This window comes from Epinephelus fuscoguttatus, linkage group LG5 (assembly GCF_011397635.1).
Source record: "Epinephelus fuscoguttatus linkage group LG5, E.fuscoguttatus.final_Chr_v1".
Classification (NCBI taxonomy): Eukaryota; Metazoa; Chordata; class Actinopteri; order Perciformes; family Serranidae; genus Epinephelus; species Epinephelus fuscoguttatus.
This window is the reverse complement of record NC_064756.1, coordinates 12288542-12305937: the sequence shown is the minus strand read 5'-3', so window position 1 is coordinate 12305937 and position 17396 is coordinate 12288542. Positions and strand designations below refer to the sequence as shown.

General features: G+C 43.1%; 1 protein-coding gene across 10 annotated transcripts in view; it reads right to left on the bottom strand.

Annotated features, from left to right (window-relative positions):
- Positions 1 to 774: 774 nt before the first annotated feature.
- Positions 775 to 17396, bottom strand: part of gramd1bb (GRAM domain containing 1Bb) — a 162087-nt gene continuing 145465 nt past the window's right edge. For all 10 annotated transcript variants that reach the window (XM_049575606.1, XM_049575602.1, XM_049575604.1 and 7 more), the window contains 15 exons: positions 12287 to 12371; positions 10920 to 11023; positions 10700 to 10795; positions 10221 to 10301; positions 9977 to 10092; positions 8545 to 8707; positions 8222 to 8414; positions 7987 to 8130; positions 7742 to 7860; positions 7493 to 7635; positions 7185 to 7288; positions 5179 to 5479; positions 4620 to 4727; positions 3440 to 3560; positions 775 to 2474 (listed from right to left, as the gene is read on the bottom strand). In XM_049575606.1, coding sequence (XP_049431563.1) covers positions 2385 to 2474; positions 3440 to 3560; positions 4620 to 4727; positions 5179 to 5479; positions 7185 to 7288; positions 7493 to 7635; positions 7742 to 7860; positions 7987 to 8130; positions 8222 to 8414; positions 8545 to 8707; positions 9977 to 10092; positions 10221 to 10301; positions 10700 to 10795; positions 10920 to 11023; positions 12287 to 12371 — 1968 coding nt within the window. In that variant the 3' untranslated portion in view covers positions 775 to 2384. The remainder of the gene's footprint in view (positions 2475 to 3439; positions 3561 to 4619; positions 4728 to 5178; positions 5480 to 7184; positions 7289 to 7492; positions 7636 to 7741; positions 7861 to 7986; positions 8131 to 8221; positions 8415 to 8544; positions 8708 to 9976; positions 10093 to 10220; positions 10302 to 10699; positions 10796 to 10919; positions 11024 to 12286; positions 12372 to 17396) is intronic.

Sequence of the window (17396 nt, the reverse complement as noted above, 5' to 3'; positions counted from 1 at the left end):
TGGACAGGCTCTTAAAAGATGCTCTTAACCGCACCTAACCCGGAATATACTGTATACAATACATGACATACATGATAAATACTTAATTTAAAACAACATGATCATTCGTGAAGGTACATTTCTATTTCTCTCTTTTGGTTCAATTTAGTTGCGTAGAGTTCATCGTCATGCTTTCAGTGCATCCAAGACAGACACTTGAAATGGGGGAGGGGAGAGTATAATATGGGTTGAATAGGTTTTTTTAAAGGAATAGTTTGACAATTTGGGAATTATTCTTATTTGCTTTCTTGCAGAGAGGTATATGAGAAGACTGATAGTCAAATATTCATGTTAAATATGACGCTAGAGTCAGGAGATGTTAGCTTAGCTTAGCATAAAGACTGGAAACAGGAGGAAACTTCTTGCAAAGCTAAGCTGCAGCTGGCTGTAGCTTCACATTTAGCATCAGTCTTTTCATCCATCTTTCTGTAAGAATTTGAAAACTATTCCTTTTAGCAAAGAGTCGTCAAGCCACTAATGTGGTGACGTGGGCAAGGAGTTGCTCATAGAGGGCAAATGAAGGGTTCATCTCCAAAATGTTATATATCCATTTACAAGAGAAAAATAATCAAGTTCATCTTAACATTTAGACAATCAATTTTATCTTCTTCCTTTTGTCAACCGTGGATTTAAGCTACATAGTATGTGTCAAATGCTGACATGAATTGATAGTTTAAGCAATCACTCATTTTGTAAAAGTAGGTGTAACTTTGTTTTTTTTTTTAATGCTGGATATGTCATTTTGGAACAAAACTCTTCGATTGTAAACTGTACCCTGCTGGGGCTAATGCAAGGCGGCATCCAGATGCATTAGCATTAAAAAAACAAAGGCAGTCTGGCTGCAGGAGCCAGAAAAGAAAAATTAAGAAACATACAAGTGTGGAATGGTAAAAATGTCACACTTTACAGCACACACTTGTATGCACACGCACTCATACATGCACACACACACACACGCACACGCACGCACGCACGCACGCACGCACACACACACACACACACACACACACACACACACACACAAGCGCGAATATAATCGCGCAAATGCAGAATCATACTTGCACACTGGACATGTCACAGACATATCTGGCATGCATTTTTTTTTAGAAGAAAACACTTTTTGTTAGAAATTCCTTAACTGGTCTAGAGCTCTGATAATTTCTTTATGTACATAAATTAACAATAAATATAGGTAATGTTTATATATTTTGAAATATATATATTAAATAATGAAATATTCTTATATATTTCAAATATATTCATAGAATTCTTTCTAATTTGAAACATTTTTAAAGAGATATAGTCACAGTTTAGTAATAAAACATATAAGAACACAGGTCTCCCTATCGGTCTGGCTGCAGCACCCCTTTATTTTTCCAGAGAAATTAATATGTTGCAATCAAAGTCTGGCCTTTTCGTCCAGGCTAATACATTCTACTTCATCAGAAGGATGAGGAATAATGCAATGCACGGTGGCTGACACTGGCAGGGGCAGCTGATTATGTGAATTGTGTACAGGGTTAAAAGTACTGGCTTCGGTCTCATCAGTCTTGAGCTTCAACATATAAATATTTCAACACAACACTCTGACAGGGAACCAGCCCTGACGGAGACCACACAGGCCAGCTTCAAACAAGGCAATAGGGGCTGATCGGTGAGGATGAGCTCCCAGCTACAACACTTGTTTCATTTTTTGGTTGTGGAACGATACTGCACTCTGATCACATGGAGGTTGGTTAAAGGGACGCTGCAGCAAGGACCTCTAGGGGGACGATTGGTTTGGAACAGTCTAGAGAGTGTAGACAGCCATTAAGACTCGAAAGGACCCCCCTTCTCTTCGACTCCACCTCTCCTCATCTTCTGTTCTTCTTTTTATTGACACACATAGACTGGAACTGGACCACATGAACACTGACTGAGGGGAGCTAGGTTGTCTAAATGCATGCAGTAGTTTTCCTTCTCTCTATCTGCGACTCTCTGGTCGACATGGCTTACAGTAGGATGCACTTGGAAATAAGAGAGTAGAAGGAAACGGTTTATCCCACAGGGTGTAAAGAAGGAGCACCTTCCCACAATGCCTCAGTGATGTCGGGGACTTCTCAGTTCCTGCGTGTGACGGGGACACTTCCTGTCCACGATTTCCTCCTCCTGGGGGTTTAAACCTTTGTGCGCTGGAGACGACTGTTCCTCTCTTTGTGTCCATTGGACCAGCTCACCGTTGGTCCCGCTTCCCCCTCTGTCCTCTCCCTCTCTCTGTCTGGCTGTTGCCTGCACACTGCTTCACAAACAAAACAGGTCCTACAGTATATTGCACAGCATGCCCTCCTGGCCTTGGTGGTGTTATGTCAGTGATAGCGACTTCTCTTCTCCTCAGCCTCGGAGCTGTAGTCCCTTAAACCAATGCCTCGCTGGAGGTTCAATAAGGAGTCTTTCATCTAAGGAGCAGAAACAAGAGGAAGAAACCATGTGTTATTTAAGTTATTAAATACAGTGAAATGACACTGATCTACATTAAGACATGGAACTCCTCACTCACTCATGAAACTCTATCGTTAGGATAATTAATAATGTCCCATGGTGCCAGTGGGCAATAGCTCCAAGTGCTGGTCATTCATTAGTGGATGCAAGGTGGGATGGTTATTAAGTGGCTTTTCTAACATTCATTTACATCCTCCTGAGACCCTGTGTCCTCATAGAAAGACACCACATTTTGGGTTTACTGACCTTTACTTCATTCTACTTAACTTAGACCTGCTGTTCTCATTAATGGACACTTTTTGTGCCATCTAGTGGTAGTAAGAGCACAATACAGACGAGACAAGACAACTTGAAACAGACAACTACTTGCAATGCGCCGTTCTGGAGCGTTCTAAAAACCTGCCGGTTCACAAATGCAACTAGAAGAGATGATTTATCATCTGTCTGCAACAGCTCTCTGTACTTCTGTTCTGATTTCCAGCTTTTCAGGCTTATTTTGTGGCTGGATATAATTTCTAGCATCTTAAAACATGAATGAGGATAGTGATAGTGACATACTGGCTACAGCGGCATTTGTAGTAGTGACGAAACAGTAAAAAACAGAAACAAAACAAGCATCAGATGGACTGTATTTATAATAACTACACCACGATCATATGAATAACCACAGCCAATTAATCAGTCAGTGAGAGTTTTTGCAGTGCTACATTGGTCATACATCGTCAAATAGTTCAGTGAGCTATGGGTCTGTCACGTATGACAGACGAGCAAATACAGAACGTTCTGCTCCTAATTATATGTGCAGAGTCTACTTATAGATCAACACAAAAGCAGGCACATCCTCCGGGAGTTGTTCAGATTTCGAGAACATCGCTAACATCACACAGCGTGGTCGTGAAAATGTCTCTTTGTGTCTGAGTACCTGGTCTAGCAGCACTACTGACGACTTGATAATCTCCCTCCACTTCTGCAGCTCGGAGTCATGGTAACGCTGCTGCGCCTCCAGGAGCTGGGCCCACTCCATCTGCGTCTGAGGCAGTTTACTGGGAAACACACATGCACACACACATTAGCAACATCAGGGTGCAGCCACTGAAGCATGACTTCCATTCTGAGGAGCTGCCAACAAACAGTTTGGGAAATTGTTTCAGTAAGCCTAGAGCTATTCTGGGGTAATTTTAGGAGCTCCGTGTTTTCCTGCCACACACGTCAGCCGCCATATGGATACACTGGATTAGTGTGCATGTTCAACAGATTGTGTGCAGGACTCAACATTAACTTTTAAAAGTGGCTGGCGGGCTGGCAACCAGGCATCTGTTTTTGGTTTACAAAACTGAAAATATGGTTTCCTTTTTGAGTGCTGCTATATTTTGAGTAACTAAGATACTATGCAGCTATACACCAGCGTAATAACGAAAATGTGAAATAGAAGAATGTTTGAAAACTTTATTAATGAACAAAATTCTTTGTCATTTATGTTATTGTGATACTTTACATAATCTTAAGTGTTATTGGTCAAGGTGTCCACCCTCAATCTGTGGTATAGAAATACCAGTAGTTATGTTCTTCACAGATCCCTCAAAAATTAATCCAGCAAGTCACTTCTTCCATCTGTTTCCTCCCTTTCAAATTTTGCTTTGCTCATTGTCCGTAACAGATGCCCGAGTGCACGAATAAACGCATCAATGCACGTGCAGCATTGTCTGGTTCCTGTTCTGACTGTAACAGCAGTATTTAAATATCACTAATGCAACAAATATTGAAAATGTACTTATTTTGGAGTGTACATTTTGCTGTTTGCTGATCCCTTTTTATATGTTAAAAAGTGGTTGCAACTGATGGCAATCAAAGGCCAAGAACTGGTTGCCAATTTCTCAAAATGGTTGCTGATGGAAACCTGGCAACCTTTACTGTCAAGCCCTGGTGTGTGTATGTGTGTGTCTGAAACTGTATGTGTGTATTTGTGTGTGACCGCTATTTGGGCAAACAGCCCAACACAACTCCATTCAGTCTCATCTGCTGTGAAAGGTAACGTTTAAATGCCCCAAATCAATTAACCATGCTGAATCTCTGTAATAAATGAGTCAAGTTTGTGTGTGTACCTCTCATGAAGCCGCAGACCTTGCCAGGTTGTTAAGGACTGTGCAGAGTACTCCAGCATCCACAGCTTGTAGAAGAGCATCATGTTGAGGAACACCAGCAGGACCAGGCTGAAGGAGGACAAGTAGGACAGGAGGAGAGTCAACAAACGAGTCCTTATGCATTCATGATGAACTTGAGTAGCTAATCTTTACATGGCAGTGACAAACAGTGCTGGGAACACTTATTATCATAAACATCTGTCTATGCTGGCTGCTCAGATTATGTACCTTAGACAGATCCTATGGATGGCAATGAGAGGAGAGGAGAGAGAGGTTACACTCAAGACACCAACAATGAGATATTTACAAGAAAACCAAAAGATGTTTCATTGTAAACCAGACAAACACTCAGCAAAGCCTACAGAAAAAAAATGATGAACTCATGAAACAAGACACTCAGAGAAAACCTCTGTTTATATCTGTGAGATGAGAATGTGTCGAATTTGTATTTGCATTGCCACAGCCAGATATACAAGCATCCCCATACGAGTGACTGTGTGTGTTGTGATGAGCTGCGTACACAAAGCTGATGATGAGCAGCAGTTTGGAGACGCTGTACAGAGCCAGGCCTCCGGGCAGGTGATGGTGTTCTGGACTCTGGTGTCTGGTTTGCGTGGAGCCTGCCACTTGTTTGATCCTCTGAATCACTTCCTCATCCGTCGGCGTGGTGACAGGGCTGAGCGCCTCGTCCAGATGCTGGCTGCGAATGTGGGGGAGGGGCCTCTTCTTCCGCCTCACCGTGGAGTTTTTCACCACCTTGGCCTTCGGAGACAGTTGGTGGGACTCGGTCAGTATCTCCTCCAGCTTGGACAGCTCCAACTCTGAGAGGAGAGAAGACAAATGTATCATGTCTCATCCACATTCACTTAGAAGTGGCTACACTGGCTGAACATCTTTACATGCTGCAGTATTTGTGGAACAAGGTAACTTTGGTATTTTTTAACCTGAACCCCTTTTCTCCAGCTTTGTGTGTCCATGGGAACGACATTTTTTGAAAGTGGTCCTGTATTCAATGAGGACTGCGGCTGTCAGTGAAACAGGCTGCAATGTTTCCACTCAGGGCATTTGTGCGGTGTGAATGTCATCCACTAAAATCCACTTTTTTTGCCATTGTCAGGCTCAGATTTCTATTTTAAGTGTCTGACAACATTATGGAAGGATCCTACATAGATAGAACTTTTGTTAAAGAGTAAGAACCTTTTTGTTTAACCACAAACAGCCCCCAAATTGCTCCTGCCAAACCCACCAGGCTCCATTTGAATAAACAAAACATTTAGCATGAATAGAGCCAGTGTAATTTTTACATCTAACTGGGTGAATTAAAGGTTTATTTCAACCAAACCAGAGTTGGTGGTTGTTTAACAGTGGAAAAACCAACCAAGACAGGTTTTGTGAGTCTTATTTTGTTTCTGGCGACACAGTTGTTGCTGGTTTGGTCTGATTACATCTCTCCCTTTATCAGGCAGTAGTGTGCTGGCCCTCGAATGACTGCGGCCCAGACCAATGAGAAGGACACTGCCTGGGTTTTTGGTTTAAGACTGAATGGACTGGGAGGCATGTGCTGGAGGAGCTGGACAGCTATACGCAAATGTTGTTGACTGATTTTGTTGTTGTGGTGTTCTGGGCAGCAGTAAATAAAAGTATTGCATTTAGAGGGAGAGCTGAATCTGTGCGTCTCTGCTGGGGAACTCACAGGGGTAGCAAGATGGCTACGTGGAGTCTGGCAGGTTTGCTGATTGTAAATTCAGAACTGTTTCAGTTGAAACAAAAAGGATCTTACAGCATTACTCTGCTCCTGTGGCACCATGGATTCATAAAGAGAACTCTGTTGCTATTGCTGTCTTGTATTGTTGAGGTCGAGAAATATCCTGAGCAAAGCGACCTGCAATACCATCATTATTGAGAAAATGGCCAAAAAACTATTGCCTGGCGAGTCCTAGCTCTGGAGATCGGCTCTTCAGGGAAGAAATCAACTGTTATTAGGGGCTCTCCACATTATTTAGTAGAAGCAGTAATAACTTTGTGCGGTTGTCTGTTAACAAGCTGCAGTGCAATGCGCCTGGAGTGTGCTAGAGGCAGCACCTGATGTGCGTTACATGATGCCCGATGCTGTGGCAGTGCCAGTATGTTTTAAGCTTTAGAATAATAATATGAGCCTGTCGGTGGTGAAAACAAGCACTGTTAATGGATGTATATTGATGGTGCATATTTCTCTGTGTTGTTAGATTGCTTGTTCTTACTTAATATTGGACCAGTGTCAAAAACTGTTGTTCCTATTAGTCACTTAGACTAATATTTTCCAGGTTGAAAAATACCGTAGTTACCCTGTAATTCTTTTCATTCCTGTCTTCTCTCTCTTTAATCCTTCTCAAAAAATACCAGAGAATTCCCACTGATGTATCTGTTAATTGACATCTATGAATCATAAAAATAGATATATTTTGTAAAAATTTAACAATGTATTTTCACAGAGGAAATTACAACATAACATAACTGTGAAAACAAACAAACAACACTCAAGTATACCTAGATGGCGGAAGTTCTCTTCTAACCCGCTCCAGAAGTTTTTCTCTATGAAGCCTTTCACCAGCCCCCACGGCTGTTTCCTGTAGCGCAGCTCTGTTGATACCCTGAGAGACAGACAGAAATGCATTTATACATATAGACAAACAATCTTTTACAATAGGATGTAAAACTAGAAATAAAAATGGGTAAAATATGAAAAGTTATTGAAATGATTAAAAGATGATCAAAATAATACGATCTGCATTACTTTAATGTGACATATTATGTGTCAGCTGTGAGTCATGAGTGTCTGACAGCGTCTTACTCACCGTAACCGACACTTATTCTTGGCCACCCTGGTGAGCATGTAGCGGTTGAGAGTGTAGAAGTAATCGTGGTAGGGCACGTCATGTGTGATGACCTCAGCATCGATGATGTAACACTCACTTTCCTGGCTGGCTTTGTACAGAGTCTGGTGTATGAAGGAAAATGTGGTTAATTGATTGATTGAAAGTCATCTCAAACTCAGAGGGTATAAATAATATGAAATGTTTCTGATACACTAGAGTTGACTGTACCTGTGTCTCAGTGACTGTGGCTGTTTTGGGGGCCAGGGGGTTGGACAGTGAGATGGTGTACAAGATCTCTCTGGTCTGATTCCCAGCCTCCTCCTTCTTCCACGGGTGGTACACCACATCTGGACAACAGAATAATGACAGAGAGACACAAATGATTTAATAATGCCTGCAAGGGAGCACATCTTTAATCTGCCTTTAGTCCAGAGAGGTCGGGGGTCAGCTGTAGAAGCGTCAGAAATACTGACCTGAGAATCGTCTCTGTTCCATGAAGTCACTCATGAACTGCGACTCTGTGAAGAGGATGTCGTAGAGCTTGTCCACGCTGAACTTGTAGATCTCATTGATGTGCTGCCTGCCATTCAGATCCTCATGAAAGGCCTGTACTTCACCTATGTGTCCAAGACGACAAATACATTTAGATAGATATGGATGATATATTTATGTAAAAAGAGAGGTGCTCATTCTGTTTGGTGCATTTACCCTCGTCGTGTGTTTCGGAGGAGTCACTGAGCTCAGTGGGGATGTCTTCGTTGTCATTGAAGTCCAGAGACGGTGAAGGGACAGGTCCACCAGGCCCGCTGGTATCATTGTTCTTCTCTTCAACTAAGAGGGGCACTGTAAGCAGCTCGCCGTCTGGTAGGCAGTCCGCATACTCTTCTGCTGGGAGGTCAAACTGGAAAAAACAAGAACAAAGGCATCACTCACTTCAATAAAGTTTCCCTGTTTAATCTTGTCATTAAAATATCATGACCCAGAGAGGTGTTGCACTCGATTTGCGTATGTACAGTATGTATGTAACTTACTGTGATGGGTGTGTCTTGGTTGCCTGGGCTGGGGATGGTGCTGTTTGGGACCACCTTTTTATGTAACAGAGGAGGACTCCCCTCTGGCTTGGCCTCAGCGCTGCTCTTAGACAAGTTGTCATTGTTGATCTCATTCTCTTCGTTGGGGATCTCTTCACTGAACCTGAAGGGCAGAGACCAGAGACAGGCACAAAATTCACTCAGTTCTCATAATCTAATCTCAAATCCCAAATGACGTTCTTGTAAAACCTGTGTCGAATAGTGTTTGAAGACTTTCAATAGTGTGATTTACTTTCATAGCTAGACGGGCAGTATTTGACATGTGGTAAACCACGACTGATATCAGAATGTTTGAACCATAAATTGTGTGTGAAGATGGATGGCATGACAGCTAACCAAAAGTGAAGCTAAAAATCTTGATCGCCGCCTGGTGGCTGGCTGCAGTACACATCCTAAACCCTGCCCCCTCCATGTTAGTGGGTGAGACATGGGCCAAACTAAAAAAAAAAAAAAAAAAATCAAAGCACACATCACATACATTTTTCTAGAAGGTAATTCAAGTATGTATATATGGCTTTAAACCGCAGCTCCACTCCTCCATCACTACTGCAGGCTCTGGCTCCAAAAGTGCACGATGACAACAGCAGTATCTAAAATATTTTGGCTTCACGTTTGCACAGTGGGAGGAAGTGGAGACATGGTGTCCATCTTTATATACAGTCTATGATCAAAGTCTTTATGTGTGGGAAACAAGTGAAAATGAGCTACACTTCACTTTTCTAATGGGTATGTAGTCACAATCACTTCAGGATCATCTAATTTGAGCTCAGTTCAGCCTCTCACATTGCCAATTAAGTTCACCCAGAGAAGTGTACAGACTGCTGGGTATAGGCGAAGTCTAAACAGTCACATCATTCAGATCACAAGTTGACAGAGAGCTTCGGACATTGTGAGTGCACTGGAGACCAAACAGATGTAGGCCATGACTCTATTTATTTCACATAGTAAATCCAATTCAGGCATGATGGGAAAACATAAACGAAGGCAGTGACAGAGCAGAGAAGGATCTTTTAAGCCTTCAGACAAATGCAGTATTTGCTGTGTTGCATCCTCTGCAGCTTTAAAGTACTCCGTAGTTGCTGAGAAGGATAAAACCCAGCTGGCAAACCAACGGGTTTAAAACAAATACCATAAACTGCAGTGTAAATTAGCTGAGAAGCTGAGAGGCATGTTAAGTGTGCAATTGTGTATCTAAGTGAATTAGTTCAGAGAGCTGGAGAGTGTGTGTCCGTGCTTGTATGTGACTGAGTGTTGCTTGTTAGCTCATATCGGGCTCTCTCATTATTTCGTAATTTGGACAATTAGGTAATCGACTGAGAGATGTTTATAGAGGTAACCATAGTGACTGATGTTGCAGCATAAATAGACTCACCCCATGGTGTTGAAGTCGTCATCAGGGGGAACATAGTCCTCATCGTCACTAGTTAGGCCGAGCTCGTTGCCATAGCACTGATGAACAAAGTGCCACAGTTCTTTGGGGCACAGGGGCTGCAAGAGGCATCATCCAAGTCAAGTGAGGAATGAGCAGACTCAAGAAAACTGCAGAGTAAAATTGTGAATTTTATCTTTCAGACGAAATGAGCAGAATCGCAAACGACGTGATCAGACTTGCTTACCTTGTCCAGCAGTGCATTCTGCCACAGTCTGAACATCATCATGTATGTCCTGTCCCTGGCTCCAAATGAGGTGAAAAAGTGCTGTGAAAAATACATGGTAAATATGTTTACTGAGTCTGGTGAGCATTGGGACGACATAGCACTAAGGAGAAAATAAAGGGCCATTTTTGAAGAGCCCACTTTAAGCCCCTATAGTCTGGGGTTATTTTAATTTGTAGTGACATATTTTGGCAGTAATGGTGGGCATTAATATCTCAGCAACTGTTCTCCAGCCACCATTTTGGTGCGAGAACACGTCCCCCCTGTTGGTGGTAAAGATTAAATCATCCAACCTTCCTGTTATTAGCCAGACTGTACTTAAAGGATTCCCTACTGTCTCTTTAAGCAAAGATTTAAAACGTATTCACTGTTCAGTCTCGGCTATCCCTTCATTAGTTACTAATATAAACACCTGTATTCAGTCATGCTGTGTCCTTTACCTTCTCAGTGTCGGTGCAGACCTGGATGGCATTGGGAATGAGGCGGGCAGTCTTCTCTTTCGTCATCGAGCAGATGTCCTTTAGCCGCACTGTCAGCTACACACACAAATGCACACAATTACACATACACTTCATAGTTCCAAGTATGACCCAGTACTGTCAATATGAAAAAAAAAAAACGATGGAAATGTGCAGAGGTCTGCAGCGCTAACAAGCATACCAGTGTTTCCCAGCGGAAGATGTTGCTATAGAAACAGATCCAGTTCTCAGAGAGGTAGAGTCGTCCCTGCAGGAGGATGTCCCTTTGAAGAGCACAGGAGTAGTCTGGAGCATAAAGACGTCACATGATCAGATAAAAGAAGCCAAGTATGATGCACAAGTACAAATCCATCACAGAGAAACTACATCACCAAGACAGAAAAATTGTTAAATACATCAGACGGCCATCGAAAAGTATGTCCATCGATAGATCAGACACAAGAACATGCTTAAATCCAATCAAACTTATTTAAATGAACAGTTCATTTGATAGTGCTCACCATAGGTGGATTATGACATAATGGGCCCCTGGGCCTGGATGCGTAAAAGGCCCCCTTATATTTCAATATATGTATAACAATCATTTACCATAACTGTTATATGGTGGCTGATGTCTTCCTCTATGTGAAGGGCAAGGAGCTTCTGGACCTCATTGTGTGCATTTCAGCTGCTGTTCATCTTATTTGAGTTAGCTGCTAACTGCTATTAGCTGCTTTTTAAATCTTGCAGTGTTGGGTCACAAAAATAAAACGTTGTCAAATGCTACACCCATCCTGCCAATGGTCCTGCCTGCCAGCTGCACCTTTGACCCAGACGATGATTCCACGACGTTACTTCTTCAATTGCTGTCTTAAAGGTGAGACATCTCTGTCCTCCACTTTCGCAACTGTACTTTTTTAAAGAACGACAAGGCGGAATAAATGCACAACATTCCCACCTTCAACAGGCCGTGTAAAAGGGGCAAGTGTCTTCACGCGGAGGCTCTGGCTCAGGGGCCTGTGAGCCTGGGCTCGGTAACCCACTCGATAAAACACCCATGACGCTCACTTTACTGTTTCTAAGAAACCTCACCGCAGTGCATTTCAGCACTGCCCTTGTGTGTATATCTTGTTTACTAGCTGTAAACTCATCATTACCAAACCACAGAGCTCAGCTCATAAAGCAAGAGCTCAGTTTTACCCTAGAGTTTTATTTTTCAAGGCATTTCAGACAATCACAGCATTCATTGGAAGAGTTGGGAAAATCATGTCAAAACAAATCAACTGCACTTGTGACATTATGTTTTCATGGCACATTGCAGTATGTTGTTCAGACTGCTGGACAAGTCCATTATCAGGATACAAGTTCCTTTAAAATAAGTAGAGGATGATATTTTTTACGTCATCAGTGACACAGGCATATTTAAATCATGTCACAATGCTCAACACTTGGAATGTCCAATATTTGTTTTAAGTGTCCTCTCTGTCCTGGAAGGATTAATCATTTTCTAATGACTACTAACATAGCTGCACCCTTTTGGTGCCCTGTGTGTCTGTGGCATCCACTCACCCACAATGAGCCTTTCTGTGTCAGGGAGCTGCTTGAAGAGTTTCCTGAAGTCCTCATTGCGCTGCTTGTATGTCGGGCTCAGCACCTGCAGAGACAGGCAGAGTCAGAAACGAGGCCGCACGCACATATGCTTCCAAAACTCCAACACTCTACATGCTCTCTGACTCATTCGCTCACAAGTGTAGTCTCCGTCACGCAGGCCGCGAGTTATTCGTTTCCATGAGCATGTGAGATAACCTTGTTAAAACCACCCACAGGTTTGATCAGGAGTCTGGTTTACTCTAATCGTGCCGTGGATGCCACTCTGTGGGTGGTTTTGACAGGCACTGGAAATGGATATATAGTGGATGGCAAGCAGAGGTATGTGGCCTGATTGTCTTTCAGGCTGCATCATTAATTGATAACAAAGCGAAATTTCAAAACATCAGCCCGCTGCAGATCATTCAATACACATGCTGCCATGACTATGAGCATTTACAATGTGAGTCACATTCTCTAGAGAGCAACATGTGTCTGACAATGAGGCTTTTGTCTTGTGACGAGGGTTGGGACAACTGATGAAACCTCAAACAAAACTGTGGTTTGATTAAACCTGGTCAGACAAAAGCTTTTCAACACTGGGAAAGATATTCCTACTCAACATGATCGCACTTTTCTTTGCTTGGCTTCGGCGGAATTGATTATTTACAGAGAGAGCCTGTGATGTATAAAAATCTCCAAATGTGTGCCAAAGTGAGGGCTCTCACTGTCTGTGCCAGATGCTTTCCTTCAACAGGAAAGCTTCAGGAAACAATAGCTGCCAATACGGTAACAAGATGTATGTCGAGACAAAAGAAAAATATACTCGTTTGGATCGAGGCTTGTGGGAAAAGAACAGCTTGTTCAGATTAAAAATCATTACATGTGCCTCCCTTGTGAAACAAAGCAGTTGGGATACAGAAACACGGTTTGGGAGTATGTGTTTCTGCCTCCACTCGGCTTTGAGTAAAGTGTGGTGATGAGAATCACGGCCCTGAAAACATGTGAGGGACATTTATGAAAGCCCTGACTAATTGCTTGGTATTAACAACACACACCATCATGCTGCTTCCTTTTTAAAACCTTCATCCGTGACCACAAACGACCAAAACACACCTACACTGTTCATACATGAAGTCACTCACACAGTAACCCGATGATCACTCCAAACAACAGGCCTCACTGAGCTCTGGGAGAATTCAAATAGCTATGACTCAGACCCAAACCAGTTGTTTTCTTTAGTAGTGGGGAATTACCGCGCAAATGCTTACAGCAGCATACAATATAAAGTGCAAAGCCTTTTCACTGACCCCTCTCATGTGACTTTACTTTGCCCAAAAAAAACTCAATAAATCTGTCTTAATTTCCACATAATATTTTCTTCACTCATCTTCTTGTGGTTTCAACTTACAGCAGGGATCTCCTCAGCGTCCCACTCAGGGTCTTGAAGGTCCGAGGCAGCCCAGCCCCACTCCCAACCCCACTCCCCTCTAGCTGGACCCTGCAGGAGCCATCCTGCCAACGCCTCATCCAGCTCCAGCACGGCCTCCCACTCCGCCATCGTACAATCCTCATCCAATTCCATATTCACCGCACCAGATCCTATTTGGCGCCTGGATGGCAGCTAATTTTCCACAACGGGGCCCCAGTGGGCTCTGCCCAAGTTGGACGACTTGTCAGTTACAGTAGGTTTGGAAAATAAGAGCAGACAGAGCTTGTGAATCCAGTGGTTTGGAAGCTGCAGTATCCGCCCCCCTGTTTTGGGTGCTGCTCCCTTTCAGCGTTGAGCAGTGGACACGGCACACTCCAGCCACATGATCCTTGTCTCGCTCTGTCGTTCTCTGGCTCTCTCTCTCTCTCTCTTGCTTTCACACACACACACAGGGAGAGGAGTTACGGCCGTTGCCCTCTAGTAACCCCGGTCAACAAGTCCTTTATTATCATGCCGGTAGCTTTTTCCTTTTTTCCTGCTTACTCCTCCTGGTAAGTGTGAGAGCTGAGTGTGTCTGTGTGTGTGTGTGTGTGTGGTGCTGTCCAGGTCTGAGTGCCTAGTAATTACCCAGTTTACGACCAGAAAAGAATGAAGTGCGTTTACTTTGTGGAGCGGAGTGCTAATATAAACAAAGATGTGGATGGGGAGAGGGAAGAAAACAGGACTGACGAAAAGAGAGAAATTAATGTTTCCAGTCCGCTGAAGTATGTGTTGAGTCTGACTTGCTGTCCGTCCAAGCGATTGAGTTACAGATAACAGATGTGAGCATAACCTCCAGTTACCTCCGCCTGCAAAACAACACCATCAATCTTGACTGGGTCTGCACTGGTTTGCTGTCCAGAGCTTACATCGCAGGGTGAAGTGGCTGCACCGTCATACTGTACATATTTCTTTGTCTGTGCGTTTCATTTGATCATTCACTTTATGCCCAAGAAGCTGCTGGAATCCAAACTTAAGGCACCAAAGGTGATGATTTGAAGGTATGAAGGGCCCCCTCTTTTCTCCCTGCCTTGGTATTAGAGTCATTCATGCACTCATGATACTTTATCACCCTGTTACTCTTAGCAGGCAAGAAAGATTCAGAGCTCGCAGTTCCTATTTTAGGAGTGCTTAAAAAACAATTGGTGTGCATGTCCTCCCCCTACTCTTGACTGAAAATATTTCAAGAGTCAAGACGGTGGGCATAGTGATGGAGGTCACAGCAGCAATTAAAAAAAAAAAAGATGTTGCATTTCATTGACTTCTGCTGGATGAAGCAAATGTGTAGCCCACATTTGTGCACTGGAATTCAGCCATGACTTCCACCTTTCCTCTGCAGTTATTTCCCGATCCTCACTTTAATCAGACACTGAGGAAGATGCAGGAAAAAAGTAGTCGGAAAAAAAAAATCTTCGGCAGTAGGCCTCTGGAAAAACAGTGATGATGATTCACCCGCAGCTGCAAAAAAAGGCCTACACCCTGTTGAGAATGCCTTTGCATCACGTGGATGAAATTTCAGCGACATGAGGGTTCGTCTGCTAAAAATTGCCACCAAATTACTTGTGGCGTCTGTGCAAAGAGTGGTCCTTTATTTCCCGCTCATTCAATTCATTTTCTCCGATAAATCGAGCAAAGAAAGAGGCCATTGTGACTGATGCAGCGGCCGGCGTCGAGGTGACAGTATGAGACTCGGGATGAGGTGGGACTGTGGATACACAGTGTTTATAGATTTGGTTAACTATTAACGCTGGACAAACAGTAGGGGATGGAGGCGACTGGTACAGTAAAGCAGGGTGGGGTTTTAGTGCTTTTTAAAGGGGGGGGGGGTGAGGGCTTGAGGTGTGTGCGTCCATCTCGCTAACAATCCCATCCTTTCACTGTGGTTGTTTGTCATTTGAAAGGCAAGGTATGTGTGTGCACATCGATCGAAGTGAAGCGATGTAAAAGGCCTGACGTACTCTCTGCTGCATCGATCTATGCAGATCTAAACAAATTTAAGTCTAAAGCACTAATCTTGCTCACCCACTGTTTTCAGCATTTACAGTATCCTCTTGTTGCCAACTTCCTGGAGCCTGTGGGTATGGTTGCCACACAATGCGACAAACTCATGTCGATGCAAAGCGAATAAACAGATGCTATCAGGGGGCTGTAGAAGAAAGGTGGCCACTGTGCGAAACTCTAACAGGCTCAGAACTCACATTGGGACGGATGGAGTTTTAATCACTGTGGTTTCAGTGCCATGGGAGGTCATCATTGCCATGTAGAGGCGCACACATACACACATGCACACATGCACACGCTGTCCTACATGCAGGTAGACCATGGGTTCGACACCCATACACACAGTCCTAGTCAACTGAGGCAAGAGTACCCATTGGACATATTTCACTTGATTGATTGGCTTTCAGTAGTTATTGTGTGAATAAGGGCAAGTGTACAACATGTTAGGAACACAGTACTAATCCTGAGATCTTTTTTAAAATGTAAATTCACCATTGTGGAGATGTCGTGATGGTAAATTCCACTCTCACTCATACTGCCAATTTCACACAGCAAGAAATCACGTCAGTCTGTAAAAGCCATTTGGTTTTGATATCCAGCTTTTAGAACTCTTTTCACTTGTTTAAGGGATAAGGCTGGCATTGCTCTATATTTTTCTTACTGTCAACAAATCCACTGAAAAGAACAAAACCAATGGGGCCTTGGCGCGTCTCTCGATCCCTTCCGACTTTCCTACTTTATCTGTGAAACTCAGCCCAAATCCCACTGGCTCCTACTGAAGACATATATCTTTATAAAGAGCTCACACGTACATAGTTTCAATTTTATAAAGGCTAAGTCATTTTCTAAAACAGCTGGGGACTGCAGTTTTTGAGCAAATCATACTAAAAAAAGGGGTAAACAGTGTATCTATTGGGGACTCATTTTAGCTGCGGATTAATACTCATGCTGCATGAGGAAGCATTTTCAGCAGCAGGATGGTGTTTGTGGGACTGAGTCAATATAAACTGCACTGCCCATGTTCCTGGTACTGAAGGAACGTGTCACCTAGTGCAACAGTGTGGCTCAATGTGTTTATAATACTTTTGGGCATTAACTGGCACGTTACCATTTACATCTTTTTATGTATATTTTCAATTTGTGTATTAAAAAAAATATATTGTTAGAAAGTTTTTACGCTTCTGGGAGGTGGAAAAGATGGTCAATCAAAGGTAACTATGGCTAAGTGCAATGGAAATAGTTTTCTCTACATCTTCTCTGGATGGCTTTTAATACGCTTATGTATGCACCAAGCAGCAACCTCCACGGGTGAAAGATGACACCAACATGGAAGCACCAAAAACTGCAGTTCTTTGAATGGCCACTTGAGGCTGGCTTCAGAAGCAGGTCAATCCCCATTGACCCCCATGTTGAAATGCCCAATTTTTCAGCAGAAATAAAGATGTTTACAGGCTGGTACAAAAACCGGGTTTGGTCTCTATTGCTGATTTTAACTTTCATGACAACTGCATGCGGGTGAATTTTTATATAACTCATCCGTTTACATTTTATTAGGGCTTAAAGTTACACATAATTAAGAGCAGCCTTCTTTGACAGGCTGTCTGCCAATCATGTCCTCGA